At 35.9% G+C, this 17500-nt stretch overlaps 1 protein-coding gene across 2 annotated transcripts in view; it reads left to right on the top strand.

Annotated features, from left to right (window-relative positions):
* LOC149572182 (L-arabinokinase-like) overlaps positions 1 to 17500 on the top strand; it is a 307470-nt gene that overhangs the window by 65178 nt on the left and 224792 nt on the right. For both annotated transcript variants that reach the window (XM_089813447.1, XM_089813448.1), the window contains exons 4-5: positions 13423 to 13506; positions 13813 to 13889. In XM_089813447.1, coding sequence (XP_089669573.1) covers positions 13423 to 13506; positions 13813 to 13889 — 161 coding nt within the window. The remainder of the gene's footprint in view (positions 1 to 13422; positions 13507 to 13812; positions 13890 to 17500) is intronic.

The raw sequence follows: 17500 nt of genomic DNA, 5'->3' as shown, positions 1-17500 counted from the left end.
TACAAGGTATTGTGAAACAGTTGGATATGCTAGTGATTTAACTGAAACAAAACCACAAGCGGATGTCAAATCTTATTTCACACCTAGGTTTTGAGCAGAGCGTGATATCGCTTTTTCGAAGAATGAAATGTGATGATACCGTGGTGGCTACAGATGTGTGGGACATTTCTTATGAAACACTGAATGAGTTGGTTACTGTGTTGATGTGGAGTGTGATGAGAATTCATGTTAGGTTAAGTAAGATGATGCAGTCATTGGCATGAGTTCCCAAGATCATGCATTTGATGACGATGTAGTGATAGTGGAGGTAGGAGCATGCGAGGATATTGTCATATCAGGAGCCACTTCTGTGTCGGTTGAGCCATCAATCGAGGAGTTCAGTAGTATGCATGTAGTTGTAGATGTGTGCTTTGATGACAGTGCGCATGTTTTTGATGATGAGGTGAGTGATGTCGTGCAAGAGTCACATTATAGTTCATATTAGCATAGTGGTGAGGTTCACTTTGTGGACAATCCTATGTTCGACATGGATGCAACGTTGTCTTATGACAATCCACTATTTGAGGTTGATGTTGATCACTCACCTGAGTGGAGTTGGACCCATTTTTTACCATTTGCAGATTCGGTTCACTTCTTTGTAGTGGCAGTTGGTGATGTTTCTGTGTGCATAGATTTTGACGTGGCTACACCTATTGTTGATATACTTGGCATGAGTGCATATGGTTCTCCTATAGCTACGTATTTCTAGGGATTGTTGGGGATGATTGGGATTCCAGTCTAGTATATATTATATGGGTGGCTATAGGGAAAACGAGTATGCTAAGATCTCTTATGGAGTTATCTTTTGGTGATGCCCTAACTTTGACATCGTCAACATAGGTACTGGGTGCTATATTGCAGGCAATGTTGATGGACTTGATGATATTGGCATGCAATTGGTTCGTTGTTGACAGGGATGCCACATACTTCTTCATTTGGGATCTAGGGGAGGCTGGAGTTCACTGTGTTGCCGGATTGCTTAAGGACAAGTGATCTCGGGGAGGGAGGAGTATAATGTCCCCATTTTTGCCAGTATCAGGTTTGAGAGATTAGCTTATTATTGTGATCCTTGTATGCTAATTATTGTTGATAGAGGGTCGTTTGAGGTGGTGGATTGGCTTGGGATGGTCTTATCTTCTCCTTAATTTAGTAAGTTAGGGCTTATAGTTTTGTTCGCTTACTATTTGTCGAAAGTTAGGTGTCGATTGAGATAGATCCTTTCTATTTTTGGAAAGTACATTTGGTCACATGAGAAATAATAGGCATGACTCCTATTTCAGACAACATATTTAAATGAGTATTTTGGGAGTTATTATATTTTAGTGGCCAAATTATTATTAAATCATTAAATGACATTATAAAGTTATAATTTAACTTAAGTTGAGATATGAGTCATCATTGGAAGGGGCCATTTATTATATGCCTAAGCCAAGTATTAAATATTTAAAGTGATGTTGTGTTGGAAAGTTTCAAGAGCTGAGTTCTTTTGGGAGACTTTCCCAGTTTTTGAAGTTGAGTTCTTTTGGAAACTTTTATCAACAAAGCATTATAATTACGAGCTCATTTCATTGGAAAAGGCTCCCGCTTATTTGATATCTTATTTGCTTATTGTCTTGTGACATCCCTAAAGGACGCCCTTGCTGAGGTATAAGGGTCTGATTTGTGGTGTCTTTGCAAGTTTGCTGCTGAAGTATAGCAAAATTGCCATTACTTCTCTACTGTATCTACTGTGGCTGATAAAGAAATTTATTAGTGTCTTCCGATTCTGTGATATCTGTGGTTAGGACACTTGTTCCTGGTGAAATCATTATTCAATTGCACTTGGAACTGGAGCAGGTTATTATATGTTTGGTGTCCAATAAAACAGGTCTAAGCATGGGTTTTCTCTCTACAATTGGTGCTGATATATCTGCATTCTGAGTGCTCCATATATCTTGTTTTTAGGCCCTAGGGCGTTGTGCAACTTTGGCATTATCTCCTGCAATCCAGGCGTTGGAAATTACAGTAATTGGAGGTCTGAAATAATGGTTTCTGGGCAATTTCATTCTGCTATTCTGATGACAATATGACCTGCTGTTAAATCCCAGGGATTCTAGTTTGGCTTTGCTCTTTACGGTTGCATGTAGGGTGTCATGATTGGACAACTGTTGTCTATGTGTATGTCTGGAGACATCCGCTGTTGGGTGCTACATTAATCTGCTACCAAATGCCTTTTTCCTCATGTCACTGGCGTTAGGCTTTTGGGCTTTGAAGGCTGTTTGTGGGCATTGATTGTTTCCAGAACTGGACCCCAATTTTCTGCATATTTGGGGATGACCAGAGCTGTGATTTGAGCTGCAATTTGGGTGGGTGAAATTGCTACAGCAGAACAGTGTATTTGCATTATTATTGGGTGCTGAATCTTAATGGGATTAATCACTGCTAGGTTCCTAATTTAAACTGTGAATTTCCCTGAATATTAAATGAATTAAGTTGCAGCATTGAAGTGTGAATTAACTATTATTCTTTACATAGATATTTGGCATGACATTTAAATACTTTCTTGGCATTGCATATTTATTGGTGAAGATTTCAAAAAACTATATATTTCAATAGAAAGGCTAAAAACACTAAGTTTCTTAAGAATATCATCAGTATTTTTCAGATTCAGTTGAGAGCCAGCTTGGGCTCTTTACACAGGGGCTGGCATCTATTTGTACTTTCTCCCAGATCCTTTGAAAATCTAACTAAAAACACAACTTCACTTGTGCCAATGACATCATACGGATAGAATACCTAGAAGTACTGGAAACACGAGATCAAGGCCAATTCACTCAATTGAATCAATATAAATCACATGGACAAAAACAACATCTCATATATACAATGCATGCATATGAAGCATGGGAGAACGAGAGAAGGGATAGAGGCGTGTGAACAAGTGTGCAAGAGTCTTTCAATCCAATCCACCACCTGTAAGATGATCCCCAATAGTGCTTGGTCACAGTGCATGACCATGTGGTACCTCTAGGCCTTCCCCACCATGCTTGTGGAGGTAGCCACATGACTCAAACAAGGAAGTATGCATACATGGGAATGTAGTTATGTACTCATGCCATTGATGCATGAAAAATGTAGATAACTCATGGCTCTAACTAAAGTGAACATGGATAACATTCAACATGATGATGCATAACCAAAACACAACATTAAATGGACTACAACTGCTGCATATAAGGGTGCTTCTCAACTATTAGACCTAGTTGCTAGAGTACCAAGGATTGGGAGTATCCTTACCCCCACAAGTCACTCATGGCTACATGACATTAGTCATGGTGTGCCTAGGGATCCAATAATTCTATCTATGTTAACATGCCATTCCTAACAACAAGGGATACACTAGTACCATCTACTCGCACACGCCACTCATGACAACTGGGGATTCAATGGTATTCCAGGCTAATAATGACAATCAAGGATCCATTTATCCGATTAGTGTTTATACCCTTGAATGTGCTAGATACAACCACTTGTGGGCTAGGTAAATGTAAGGAGCTACTCTTATACCTACTCTAAACACCTAGTTCCATTGCTTGATTTTACATCAAAGGAGACCATTGACAAAAATGTTTGTCTACTCTATCTACACGGAGGATGTGAGTACTAAAGTTTGTCTACTTGGTCTACACCAAGAACGTCAATACTCCAATATATATATATGTATGTATGTATGTATGCATATATATGTATATCTGTATGTGTATATATGTATATGTATATGTATGTGTATATATATACATACACATACACATACACATATACATATCTATCTATATATGTAATCTTCAAGTAATGCAAGATCAAATCATTTGTATTGTAGGTTATCAATCACAAGCTTCTTAATACCCAATAACCATTTTCTCACACCTAAATAGGTACATATATAAAGTAGGTCAATAGACCAGTATGTCAAGAGGGCAGGCCTCAACAAGATCATGCAAAATCAAACAATATCAGCATATCCCAAATTGGAATAGAAAAATCTCATAATCAATAGCGACAACGTAAACATGCAATGTGCACGTTAAATTGGCATCATGGCCAAGAGCACGGATCCCTATATGATCCAAAATACATCTCACAACATAACATGAGGAAAAAGCTCATAAAAGTCAAATTCACAAAGGAAATCAAGTTCCTGCAACAATTGTCAAGATGTAGTAGCACACTCAAGCACTCTTAAAAGTTAAAACCAGCATTGTATTTTGACCACAATCATAGAAAATAACAAGGTTTAATATACACAACACAAAAAAATGGCAAAAAACTAGTGTTGGAGGCCACACAAATTGAGGACCTCCCAAAAATGCTCCAAAAAAAACTTGAAAGCTTGCAATTCCGGGTAACCCAAAAATGCTCAAAAATTGGTTCCCATATAAATACCATTCTAAATACTCAATAAAATCAACAATCCAATATCATATGATGAAATGGACAGCCTAATAATGTAAAAACTTGGACTCCACAATAACAAATACACGCAAGCTCAAATGGGCATCAAAAGAACTCAAACAAGTGGGGAAAGGGCATATATACATCCTACATAACATTTGCAGCAAACTTTAATCCTGTAACCAAAGAAATGAGAAAGTCATGAAGAGCCCCAACTCAAGAATGGAGAAAAACCCAAAATGAGAAGAAATTGTTAAAGCACCATCAAAGTGGATGAAAATTTGGACAAATTTAAATTTGTGAATTCTCCATAAGAGGATTCGAGCAATTTTCAAAATTTCCAAGTTAAAAGTGACGAAATAAATTTTATATAAAAATATAAAGCATTTAAAAAAAAGCATTTGGCCAAAAATAAAAAATCAAATAAATTAAAATCATAAAAAACCACCACAGTTCCCAACGATTAATTAGTGAATTCCATTTAAATCAAATACTCTTTATCGCATTTGATAACAATCATATAAATATTTAAATCAATTTTAAAATTAACTTAGCACAATCGTTACCAACTGCGGATAACTCAGAATTCATTAACATGTACAGGTCTTCCAGATTTATGTAAATTAAATTTGGACTTTTACTACATGGCAACTGAAGGTGTACTAATGCAAAAATGATACACTGTTCCAACTAGGAATGATATTGGCTAAGTATGTTGGTCAGCCAATCGTGCAATCACTATTCAGGATAAAGACTTAGAATTGTGAAGCCAGGTGGAGTCAATGTCTGGTACTTGCCATCACTACAACATACACACATCAAGCGTAGCTACTCACATAATAATATAGCTGAAGCACATGTAAAATAATCCCAAAATTGGAACTAATGAAATGACGTTTTAGTGACATAATCACTTTTTTGTATTCAAATATTACAAAGTCATTCCTTTCACATTTAATCCTCATTTAAACATAATAATAACGCTTGAGCAGTATGAAGGTAGCATTGAGAGCCAACTATTTGGCAATGATTTAGAAGTGTTAATATGCCCTTCACATGCCATTTTTTGGCACCAAAAGCAAGACTCCTGTTAGGAATGCAAATTGAAAGTCAACACCATTCATATCTGACGGTCTGGCCAAGTTATATAGTTAGCTGCTAATCCTTAGTGTTGAGTTTGACACTGCTGCTAACTTTTAGTATCAAATGTGAGGCTGCCATGGCAATTGTGAAATCATCTCCTACAAAAAAATGGTGGTTTTGATATCATACATCTCCCTCTCCATTTCAATGTCTAATCACTTAACTTTTGACCTCCTTGAGATGCTCTTGATTTCTGCAAGATTACCTCTGAGCTGAGACCAAACAGTATTTCTTGAAATCAGTCGTGTGGAGAATGCATATGTAAGCATAGTCCTTAGACAAGCTCACAGCTAGAAATGACAATGTTGGACCGCAAATTCAGGTAATAGTGATCCATATTTTCAAATCACAGTCCACTATTTCAGGTCCTCTGTTTTCTAGCATCCTATCTTATATTTACTTCTACTTGTGTAAAGAGAGGGTTTTGAAATGTTTTCCCCAGTCAATCAATACGCTGTGAAGGGCTTTGAGTTGAATTATCAAAATATAGTCGAAGCACATATAAAATAATCCTGAAATTGGAACTAATGAAATGATGTTTTAGTGACATGATCACTTTTTTGTATTCAAATGTTACAAAGTCATTCCTTTCACATTTAATCCTCATTAAAACATAATAATAACACTTGAGCAATATGAAGGTAGGATTGAGAGCCAACTGTTTGACAATGATTTAGAAGTGTTAAAATGCCCTGCACATGCCAATTTTTGGCACCAAAAGGAAGACTTGTGTTAGGAATGCAAATTGAAAGTCAACACCATTCATATCTGACGGTCTGGCCAAGTTATATAGTTAGCTGCTAATCCTCAGTGTTGAGGTTGACACTGCTGCTAATTTTTAGTATCAAATGTGAGGCTGCCATGGCAATTGTGAAATCATCTCCTACAAAAATTTGGTGGTTTTGATACCATACATCTCCCTCTCCATTTCAATGTCTGATCACTTAACTTTTGGCCTTCTTGAGATGCTCTTGATTTCTGCAAGATTGCCTCTGATCTGAGACCAAACAGTATTTCTTGAAAACAGTTGTGTGGAGAATGCATATGTAAGCATAGTCCTTAGACAAGCTCACAGCTAGAAATGACAACGTTGGACCACAAATTCAGGTAATAGTGATCCATATTTTCAAATCACAGTCTACTATTTCAGGTCCTTTGTTTTCTAGCATCCTATCTTATATTTACTTCTACTTGCGTAAAGAGAGAGTTTTGAAAGGCTTTCCCTAATCAATTAGTACAATGTGAAGGGCTTTGAGCTGAATAATAAAAAATGGGGCAGAGTTGCTTGCTTTTCACATTGCTGACTATGTACACGATACTATTTTCTTGGACTTTCCTTCATCGTAATACATCTTTTTCTCATCTAAAGATTATGCTGCTACTTTGACAAATTTAACTGAAAGACCAATTTGATTTGAAACTGTTGCTCTGCGAGATTTGGAGAATGGTTACTTTAGAACAATATGCAGTCAGGTTTTAGTAAATTTTCTGGACTCTTGATCCCATTTTTGTTCCCGGGGAGGTTCAGCCTTGGTCCTTTACAGTTCAACATTGATCCTCACAAGTTATTCATACTGTAAAGCTTATCTATAGATTTTAATTCCGTGTCACATGGAACAACCACCCCTATCATTTTTTGAATCTTGTTCAAGTTCAAGAGTGATCATCAATATAAACATTCAGTGGTGTTTTTAACTGCTTTCATCAAGTTTGATATAGTTTTTAAGATCTATGCAAACTGATATAATGTTCAATGACAAATCATACATAATAAGGCTTTCAATTTGATGAAATGAACATACATACTTAAATCATGAATCATTAGTCAATAAAGGTCTAATTTTCAATTTCAAAATGCTGTTAGCCTGGTACAACTTTCTGTCATATAGCTGTCTGATTACTTAACTACATTAGCTAGGGAACCTTTGAAAATGCACTCCAGATTCCTTAGAAACAACTTACACCTGTTCAAACCCGAAGTACGTTCTCCCAACAATGCTTAACACCCATGTAAAGTCCACTTCTTTGCACTAACTGTTCGTTGAATACTGTAGCTCTTTGGTAAGTGGTTAGATTAGCAGTTTCTGTAAGGTCCCCTTTTGGGATTACCCTAAATCTTGCCCTTGAATCACAGGTTTAAGTCAAACAAGAGGTGTAATATATTTAGAATATCAACTTTTCCAATAACTGTCTTTAGCAATATAAACCCTGGAATCATGTTAGATAACACATGTTACATAATTATATCAATATTTAAATAAGGGTCAGGGTAGCATGTAAATGGACGGCACACCTGCTCTCCTAATAACAACCTTACAATATGGGGCTTTAAATTCATCACAACTAAATCCAAGAGTGTGGAGTATCCAAATTTAACCTTTTGGCCCTAAGTGGCAGGAAGTGTAGTCCATCCATCATGAGGTGGGCTACTTAAGGGGAATACGCGCCTATTGACCTTATTGATGTCCTCCCTAATCCTTACGTGGTGGTTTAATAGGAGATTTCAATAAATAAATGATTAGTTTGTATAATAAATGATATTTATAGGTTATATATGCAATCTCATTATCATGCATACCTCAAATAAATAAGATTGCTATTGTCTGCAATATATAGTAGTATCTGATCTGATCAATCTATATGCTTGATTTCTAATGTCCCTCCTTAATAAATAAATTATTATTATAAGGGATTCAATTACATGCTAATATCCTCGTAGCATTTAATTGGAACATTTAATATTTCTCTTATATTTAAAAAAAAATCTTGAAAGAGGCGAAATGTTATATTCTACATAAGGGGGTTGTGGAATAAGGGAATGGCAAGAGTCAGATGGCAGTTACAGAATGATAGGGGAATGTAGAAGGAGGAATTGCCTCATAGACTGAGGGGAGTAAGAATGAGAATGATGTGAGAAGAATTTGTAGAGCAAGAGAGTAGCTCGACTTTTGGAGAAACAAAGTCTGGTAAGGAAGAATTTGCCTTCAATGCTGCAAGACTTACTCAGGGTAGCGTGTTTTTATATAGTCTGAGCTTTTTTAGTAGGAAAAAAATGACATATTGAGTAGTGCTTCTTTATCTTGTTTCCAAACGGTCATGCATGCTTGTTTGTAAGAAATTAAGTGCAAATATCACTAATAATGTGGTGTTTAGGAGCCAACTGGGTGTTTGAAGTGTGATAGAATATACATAGACTTACCAGACTCATTCAGTGTGTCTCAACTATAACTAGCGATTGTGTTTTAATGGAAGTATTAATCATAGTCTGTTGAACTTGGAGTTAATGAGTTGGAATGATGCATTTGGATAGAACAATTATAGGAAGAGTCAATAAGATCTTGATAAATGTTATACACAACTAAGGAAGCAATTGGTTGTTTACCACACAACGTAAACAAATAGTTATTGCATTAAGACACTAGAATATGAAACAGAACAAGATAGTAATTTCTTTATATAAGCAGAGTATGCAATCACAAGTACCATAATGATGATCCATAGTTCCATCGAACGATATACATATATATCCCGAAGGGGTCAACTGTCACGCAACCTTTCAGATACTAACTAATCCCCTCGGCTTGTGTTAGACTTTGTCGATAACATCATCCCCCCCAAAAGAAAAGTCGTCTCCGGACGAGAAAATAGAGACAACTAAGTTGATGGGGAGCTTCTTCTTTGTAGAGCCTCTTTGCTCTACCAAGGCTATCTCTTAGCCTTCTTAGGGTCTCTTCTCTAACCCTAACTTAGAGGATTCTCTCCTAATCCCCTTCTCCCAAGAAACTCACCAATCAATTCAAGTTTCACTCCTCTAACACCCAAAACCCCAACTATGCACCTTTTGGCTTAACAAGCCAAAACTCCACCAAATGGTACCAGGAGGTCAAAATCAAGTTCAAACCTTCCCTTTTAGGTTATTGACACATTTCATGCCATTCTGCATCATCTTGCTAGGTTTCACACACCCATAACCCATTCTTGCTCTATTTGTCCTTGTAGCCCTAAGAGCCCCTATTAGCCCTCCTAGAAACAATGAATCTTCAATAACTTGTAAAATCTCTTAACAAGGTCTATTGATGCCTTCTAGACTTTGTTTCCAATCAACCTAGGATCAGGGATTTTCTAGTTCTTAGGTCTCCATGGTGTCCGTATGATACATTTTCAGGAAACCCCTATTTTGAGATTTCAAGGGCAATGACAGCAATCCAACTTAGAAATTGGTCTAGGCTATGCATCAGACCGTCTCCTTTGGTTTGTGGACACTTGACACCCTACTCCACCATTGCCCAATCAAGATTGGCACATACTAATCCACTGTTCATATTAGAACTCACTTGCAAGCATCACTGTGCCTTGCTAAGCTTCCACTAGGTTGCTTAGGGCTCGCTTGCACTAATAGCAATCTAACTCCCACAACCACGAAAATTGATATTTAAATAATCTATATAGGACATTACTTGATTCCAAAAGGCCATAGGTTTTCAACCACGGGAACTCAAGTTTTAGCCATTTTAGTGAAACCCTGTCAAAACTGAACAACAGGAATGGAGAACTTAAACAATTTTGAAAATCTAATAAAACAAAAACTAGTGATCAAAACAAGATTGCATAGAGTTATCACATGATCACAAGCATCTAGTCCATCTAAAACAACAAGACAATCAATCAAGTTCTTGAACTAATCCTCCAAAATCATGTTTTCTATCAGCAAGTCCTTCTCATTCCATCAACTGTCCATACATATGATATAACCAACCCCCATCAATGAGTTGGATAAGATGTTTAAATACACTTCCCTAACCTCTCGGACCCTTGGGTCGAGTTACAAATTCCCACCTTGCCTTTTCCTAGAAAAGTGTAAAAACTATCATTGCAACTTTGCAAAGTTGTCAATGAGCAATTTGACAACTTGTTGCAATATGGCTTCTTGGGCTTTTGATACATGCTAGGACATGGGAAGAACGCTTGAAAGATTTGGAAGAAGTGCTTAGTATTCCTGAGAGGGAGTCTTTGTATGTTTAGAGTCAAAATGTGAATTTGGGTTGACAAAATTGTTATATTTGGCCATATAATGAGCCCCACATCATTCTTGTGACATCATCAATGAAAAGAACGAAATATCTCTCACCATAGAAAGTTTTTGTCTTTATAGGACCACATAGTCCTTTATGAACAATCTCCAACTTTTTTGAAGTAGTAAATGTTTTGCTAGGAAAATTACTCTTCTTCTGTTTAGCCATCCCACATTCCTTACACATCATGTCAACAGGTTTCACAATCTTAGGTAGATCTCTTACAACATTAACTTTCACTATGTTATCAAAACTTATGTGACAAAATTTTCTATGCCATAGCCAACAGTCACTAACTTTTGCAACCAAACAACTATTCTCAATTAGATTCAATTGAAATACATTACCTCTTGTTCTTGTTCCCATGCCAATCAATCTTCCATGCTTATCCTTGATTGTATTGTTTTATCAGAAAATTGTAAGTGACATCGCTTATCAACAAGCTGTTCAACACTCAACAAGTTATGTTTCAGAGTCCAGACCATCAACAAAGTATACATCTTCAGTGTTAGTCTTACCATTAAGAGTAATAGACTCTTTTTCTTTAATAGGACAAGGTGCATTATTACCAACTCTAGCTGCACCTCCATCATAGCTCTAAAATTTAACAAACTTATCTCTGCCACTTGTCATGTGATGTGAACATCCACTATCTATAATCTAGTTTGATTTCTTATTTTCAACATGTGAAACAAGTGCTTTTTCCTCCTTTAACAAGAATTTCTTCCATAATAGCAACACACCCAATTTCGTCTTCACCATCACCATCCAAAAAATTAATCTCTTTAACTTCAATTTCGTCATCACTCACAGACAAACATTTCTTAGGAATCTTTGATCGGTAAGGTGTAGGTTTCACATTAGGTTCTTGTTTATGATATTTAAAAGAAAAGTGACCAATCTGCTTGCAATGTCAACAAACAAAAGGACCTTTGTTAATGAAAATACCCTTACTTTGAGGTTCCCTTTTTGCAATCAATAATACAAACTCATCAATCTTCTTCTCTTCTTCCTAAATATCTGCCCAATCACTTGCATAATCTCCATAGCTTCCACTGGTCCTTGCACTCTTTGTTAGTACTCTCTTATCATCATGTGCACTAGCTCTAAAAGCAGTCTCAACTCTAGGCAAAGCATCTTTTAATCGACTAGTTTCAAAAGCTTACAATTTCCCGATCAATGTTTCTCTATTAAAATATTTCATAAGAGGAATAAATTCTTCAATAGTATTTACCTAGTTGTCATAAGGAGTCAAGGATCAGAGAATCTTGTGACAAACTTCACCTTTTGTTATAGTTCCTCCACAACTTCTTACACTTGTAGTAGTCTCAACAATTCTCTGCACACATGTTCTAAGAGTTTCATCTTCTTGCATTCTAGCATTTTCCAGCTTAGTCTTCAAATTCTGGGACCTGGTGTTCTTTGTATGTTCATGACCTTAATATAACCTTTCTAACCTAGTCCAAATATCATAAGCAAGATCAAAACCTTTTACCTTAATGAATTCAGCCTCTAATAATGCACTAATAAGTGCTTCCTTTGCAATCATGTTACATTGGAAAATCTTTTTTTCGTCAACAGTGCTGGAAGATAGCTCATTCACTGTCTTAACTTGTACTTACGTCTTTATCATCAACCAATAGTCAATTGGCACACAGATTGAGTGTGTTCACATCTTATCCTTCCAAATGTCTTAGTTTTGTCAGTAAAACTTCAGACTTTCCTTCGTGTGAGCCAAAGATCTCCTCAAGCTGTAAAGCTTCCTTCTTAAAGAGGACTTGATGCTCTGATACCAATTGTTAAGAAGTAAAGTCCACACACAACTGGATGGGGAGGGGGAGTGGGTTCAATCACATGTGACAAATTAAATTTAAATCCAAACTTATAAACCTGAACTCCAACAATTAAAACAATGATGCACAGCGAGAGAAAAACCATACACCAAAACACAATGATTTGTTGACTAGCGAAACACTTGATCAGAGGGAAAAACTCAGCGGGGATGGTACCCACAAGATAGGGTACTAGTATATAAGTTTCTTGTGAAAGGGTGTGACCCTAATTGGAGCCAGTTACAAATCTCTTGAACCCTTATTAGAAGGTTCTAACCCTGTTAAAGGTTGATAAAGGAACAAATAGACCCATTGCCTAAATGCTTCAACAACTATGAAGATCAAACTTCAGGATAACATATCCAAGACAATGAATTGACTGATTTGCTTTCTTGTGTTTTATTCTCCAATACCATAGCTCATGGTTGTGATCTTTGATCTAGCTTTCCTTATTCACCTCAATACTAAAGTGGTAGGAATCTATCTGTCTGCATTAGTATGTTATGGTATTCCATGGCTATCTCTTGATCCAAGAATAGGGGACAGATAGGAATCATTACCACATTGCCGCAGCTAGTGTCTGCATCACTATGTTATGGTATTCCATGGCTATCTCTTGATCCAAGAATAGGGAGATGGATAGAAATCATTACTACATTGCTGCACGTCCCTGGCTGCCATTATCCTATGGTGGCTGGGCACTATTAAATTTTTTTTTGGCTGGCCATAGAATACAAAAACATTCAGCAGATATCATGAGAATGCCCTCTAGAACACAGATGCAAATGTAGAATTGTTGTTATGTGCATGCAATACAATGCATAATTGCTAAGTAGGTTGTCTTAACTTTCTATTACCTGTCTGTTCTTTCTTTCTATAGCTAATGTGGTATTGTTTTATGGCAGTATTCCCAGACAGCAGTTTTACCACGTGCCTCTATACTTGCTACTGAAGTGGAGTGGCTAAAGTCAATAAAGGCTGATTTGGTGGTGAGTATGCAAAGATTCTATCCTCAATTTTACAGTTGTTCATATGTTTAAACTACCTGATTCCCAAGTTGAATTTGTGCATGCCAGTTTATCCTTATTTCATATATATCAGGCATCAATTACTCCTGCAACTTTGTTAAATTCATGTAAAGGACTGTCATTCATGAACGTTGCTAGTTGTAGATTGTATTTTCATTTGTGCATTCTTTCATTTAATGATAACTTATAAGCAATAGATGTTTAACATGAATCTATGGAGAAGATGTAATTTGTAACCCACTGAATCTCATGTTTTCTTGAAAATAGGTGTCAGATGTTGTACCTGTGGCATGTCGAGCAGCAGCAGATGCTGGAATTCCATCTGTTTGTGTGACCAACTTCAGGTGACTGTATCTCTTCAATAACTATCTTGCTTCTTATTTTGTCAGCTTTGCATGATTATCAAGCCGATAATAAACATTTTTTTTATTTGATAAATATATAGGTAAATGAACAGATATAATTGAAGGTATAGAAAATGAAAGATATAAGCAAGAATATTATACATTTTATATATTTATGGAACTGCACCACAAGAGTACACATTTCCTGTGATTAAATATTTATCGAGTATGATTTTTCTGTTTTGCCTATCATGGCAAATAATAAGGCAAGGACTATCTCATTTGTTTCCTGTTCTTTTGAGACCAATTACGCGCTGTTAAATTCAACAGAAGAGTCATAGCTTTCTGTTGAAGTATGATAGCTACATATGTAAATATGTGAATATATATATATATATATATATATATATATATATATATATATATATATATATGTATGTATGTATGTATGTATGTATGTATGTATGTATGTATGTATGTATATGTGTGTGTGTGTGTGTGTGTGTGTGTGTGTGTGTGTGTGTGTGTATGTATGTATAAATATATGTGTGTGCGTGTGTGTGTATACTATTGCTTAGCATATACCTATCATTCATATACCAGATCATAACAGTCCCAAGTATATTGACTAATCTGTGCTTGCAGATTATAGATGACTAACAGTGATTATTCGATGTTCTTGGTGATGATTGAATGCAGGAAACAAATCAGATTTAAGTCTGATTATATCACCTTCAGAATTGGCGATCTCATATATATGTTATTATTTGGTCAAGGATAAAATCACAACTAATCCCGATTAAGTGGTCAGGTCTCTCTCCTTGTATTGAATTGGTGCATATGAAGGGGCATGTCTAGAATGGACTTGTCTCCACCATGTGGAGACAAGTCCATTCATGGACACATCCACTCAATATAATATACATTCTTGATCTGATCTGCCTAGAGAACATCGAAATCAATAAATTCTCACTACATTTTCATATGCTGATTGCACAACTTAGGAATTTGCTGTTGTATTATCTAACAAGTGTTTTGTCAAGGATTTGTACAAAACAAACTTGTTCATTGTGTGCGAACCAAAATCTTTGGAATCTACATCAGCATTGATCTTGATTGTATATTCTGAATTCACTCACTCTACTGCCAAAAGATTACCAAGATTATCAGTAACACAACATCCCAATTGCTCCAAATCGCAAGTAAGGCTTGTTTCAACTGCTTGACAATCTTCAAGAGCCACTTGCAATTTTGTGATCAATTTTCTTAATGTCTCTTCCTTGTAGCCAATGAGTTCTTGAAATCTGAAGAACATTTCACATGACGAAAGAACGTCACATGAAACCATAGCATTCAGATCAAATTTTATCATTTCATCACAATCCTCAAGGATTTCGTTCAGGTTATTTGCTTCTTGAGTCAGAGAAGAAATTAAGCTTAGTTCCATTTTGTTTATCTCTTTGACACGCTTTAGAATTCCAAGTGTTTCTGTGATAGCTTGAACTCCTTCAACAATGATTTCCTGTATCCAAGACTTAGTAGCTTCAATCAACCTTCTCTCTTTAGATGTTTGTGATGTAACAATAACATTTTGATAAGATTGCTTTTGAATGACCTCATTCAAATGAGCTATTTCCTATTTCAACTGATTCTTCTTTTTCAGATTCTATTTCCAATTCTTCTTCTGATTCTGTCGTTGATTCTTGAATTGGTTCAAGAACTTGAGATGATTTAGTTCTTTTTCTACCCTTTAATTTGAATTTGAGAGTACTCTTGATATTCGAAGATGAGGCACCATCTTTCTCTATAATTTCAAGTTGTGATTACATCTTTTACATACACATGTAACTCACATTACATGTAATTACACTTTCTCATGTAATGCATCTTCTCCAACTACAAATATGAAAGAAGAAGAAAGAAGACGGAACAGGAAAGAACAATTCTGAAAGGCCTTGTACTTGACAATGTAATCCTAGATTATAATAGGATTGGGAGTTCCTGTACCTTGTACTACTGCATTCACGTTGATAATCATAGTGTTGCGTCTTTTGATAACCTCTAGCTGTCTTTGATGAATTGTCCATTATTATGTGGAAACTTGATGTGATCCATCTTTTCTTGCTCAAGTTGTCATGAATTCTCCTTTGTAGATCAGCACAAACTGGAGTCTTTGAATTTTTGAAAATCTTTTTGACGATGTTCGGATGTACACTCGAAACAACTTTCCATCAGCACCTTTAACTCCTTTTTTTTTTTTTTGGAAGTAAAGTGCTTGGCGCATGGGAATGCGTGTAAATGGAGATTGCCGATTTTCAAAAAGTGACTTGAGCTTTCAAGATGTCACTGCACGGAAAATGGATTACATGTAAATGCAACATGTAACGGAAGGTGGAGGGTGAAATGAGATGCAACTGTGAGTGAAAGATATGTTTTACATGCATATGCGGATGAAGGCTAAGATGAAAAGCATGGAAAGATATGGAAACATGTATTTGCTCATGGAGGTGTGAATGCATATGGAGAGGAGAAAATGACATCTTTTTGACTTTTCAAAAAGTGACTTTTATTCAAAATTGGACTTTTTGGATGCAATTACATGTAAGGCATTTCGTTTAATCGTGTCGTGCGAATGGGAGCGAAAAATGAGATGGATGAAAATGGAAACGAAAAATGGGATTACATGCATATGCGGATGGCGAATGGGATGAAAAAAACATGTAATCGCATTTGTCAGATGAAATGTGAGATGTAATGACATGGAAATGGAATGTGAAAATTGATGACACATGTTCAAGTTCTTGGGAAAGAACTTGCAATTTCTTCCAAATGGAGAAAAAATTGAAATGCAAACAAGCAAAACATAAAAGCAAACACAAAATAAACACATGCTTTTGGCAAAATACTCAAACATGTCAACAAGGAAACCACTTCAATATGCAAATTCGAATTTGGAGTTTGAGGAAATTCCAAAAGTGTGAAAAATGAGAGTTTTCATCATTTTTAAAGGCAAAATGCACTTTTCATGGCATATATATGGACAAATGGGCAATTTCAAGCTAAAATATGCATGGAAATAGCAAGATTAGCACAAATTAAATAGCAAGAAAGAAAGAGTCCACTTGCTTGAAGATTAAATGCCAAAAATGAAGGAAAAGATGCTCTAAAATAGCAAGTTTTATTGTCTTAAGACCAATTCTCCCTTAAATCCGAATTTTCAAACAATCTTTTGACTTTTTCCGCACTCGTATGTAATGGACATTCAATGGTCGGATTTGACATGAAAGTGCCAAATAAATGGTCTCCAAAAACAATATCATGCATTTAAAACTCAAAAACAATCCCTTTTGATCAAATGTATGGGCTGAAAATGCAATTTTTTGAGTTTTTTGAACAAAAATATGACTTTTTAATTCAAAAATCTGGGCCGTTTTTGCAAAAACGTGACTAAAAAATGCATGTTTTAAAGTCATTTTTGACTTGTGAATGCAAAAACGACTTCCCCAAATGGATATACATGGATCAAAATGCAAAAAAGTGGCTTCAAAAAACAAAAAAGTGGATTAAAAACCCAATTTTCCGGACATTTTGAGCAAAAACGTGTTTCTCCA

Source organism: Cupressus sempervirens, chromosome 2, assembly GCF_028749045.1.
Source record: "Cupressus sempervirens isolate cs-2001-9-10 chromosome 2, ASM2874904v1, whole genome shotgun sequence".
NCBI classification, from domain to species: domain Eukaryota; kingdom Viridiplantae; phylum Streptophyta; class Pinopsida; order Cupressales; family Cupressaceae; genus Cupressus; species Cupressus sempervirens.
Note: the sequence above shows the minus strand (reverse complement) of the source record. Positions and strands in the feature narration are given on the sequence as shown.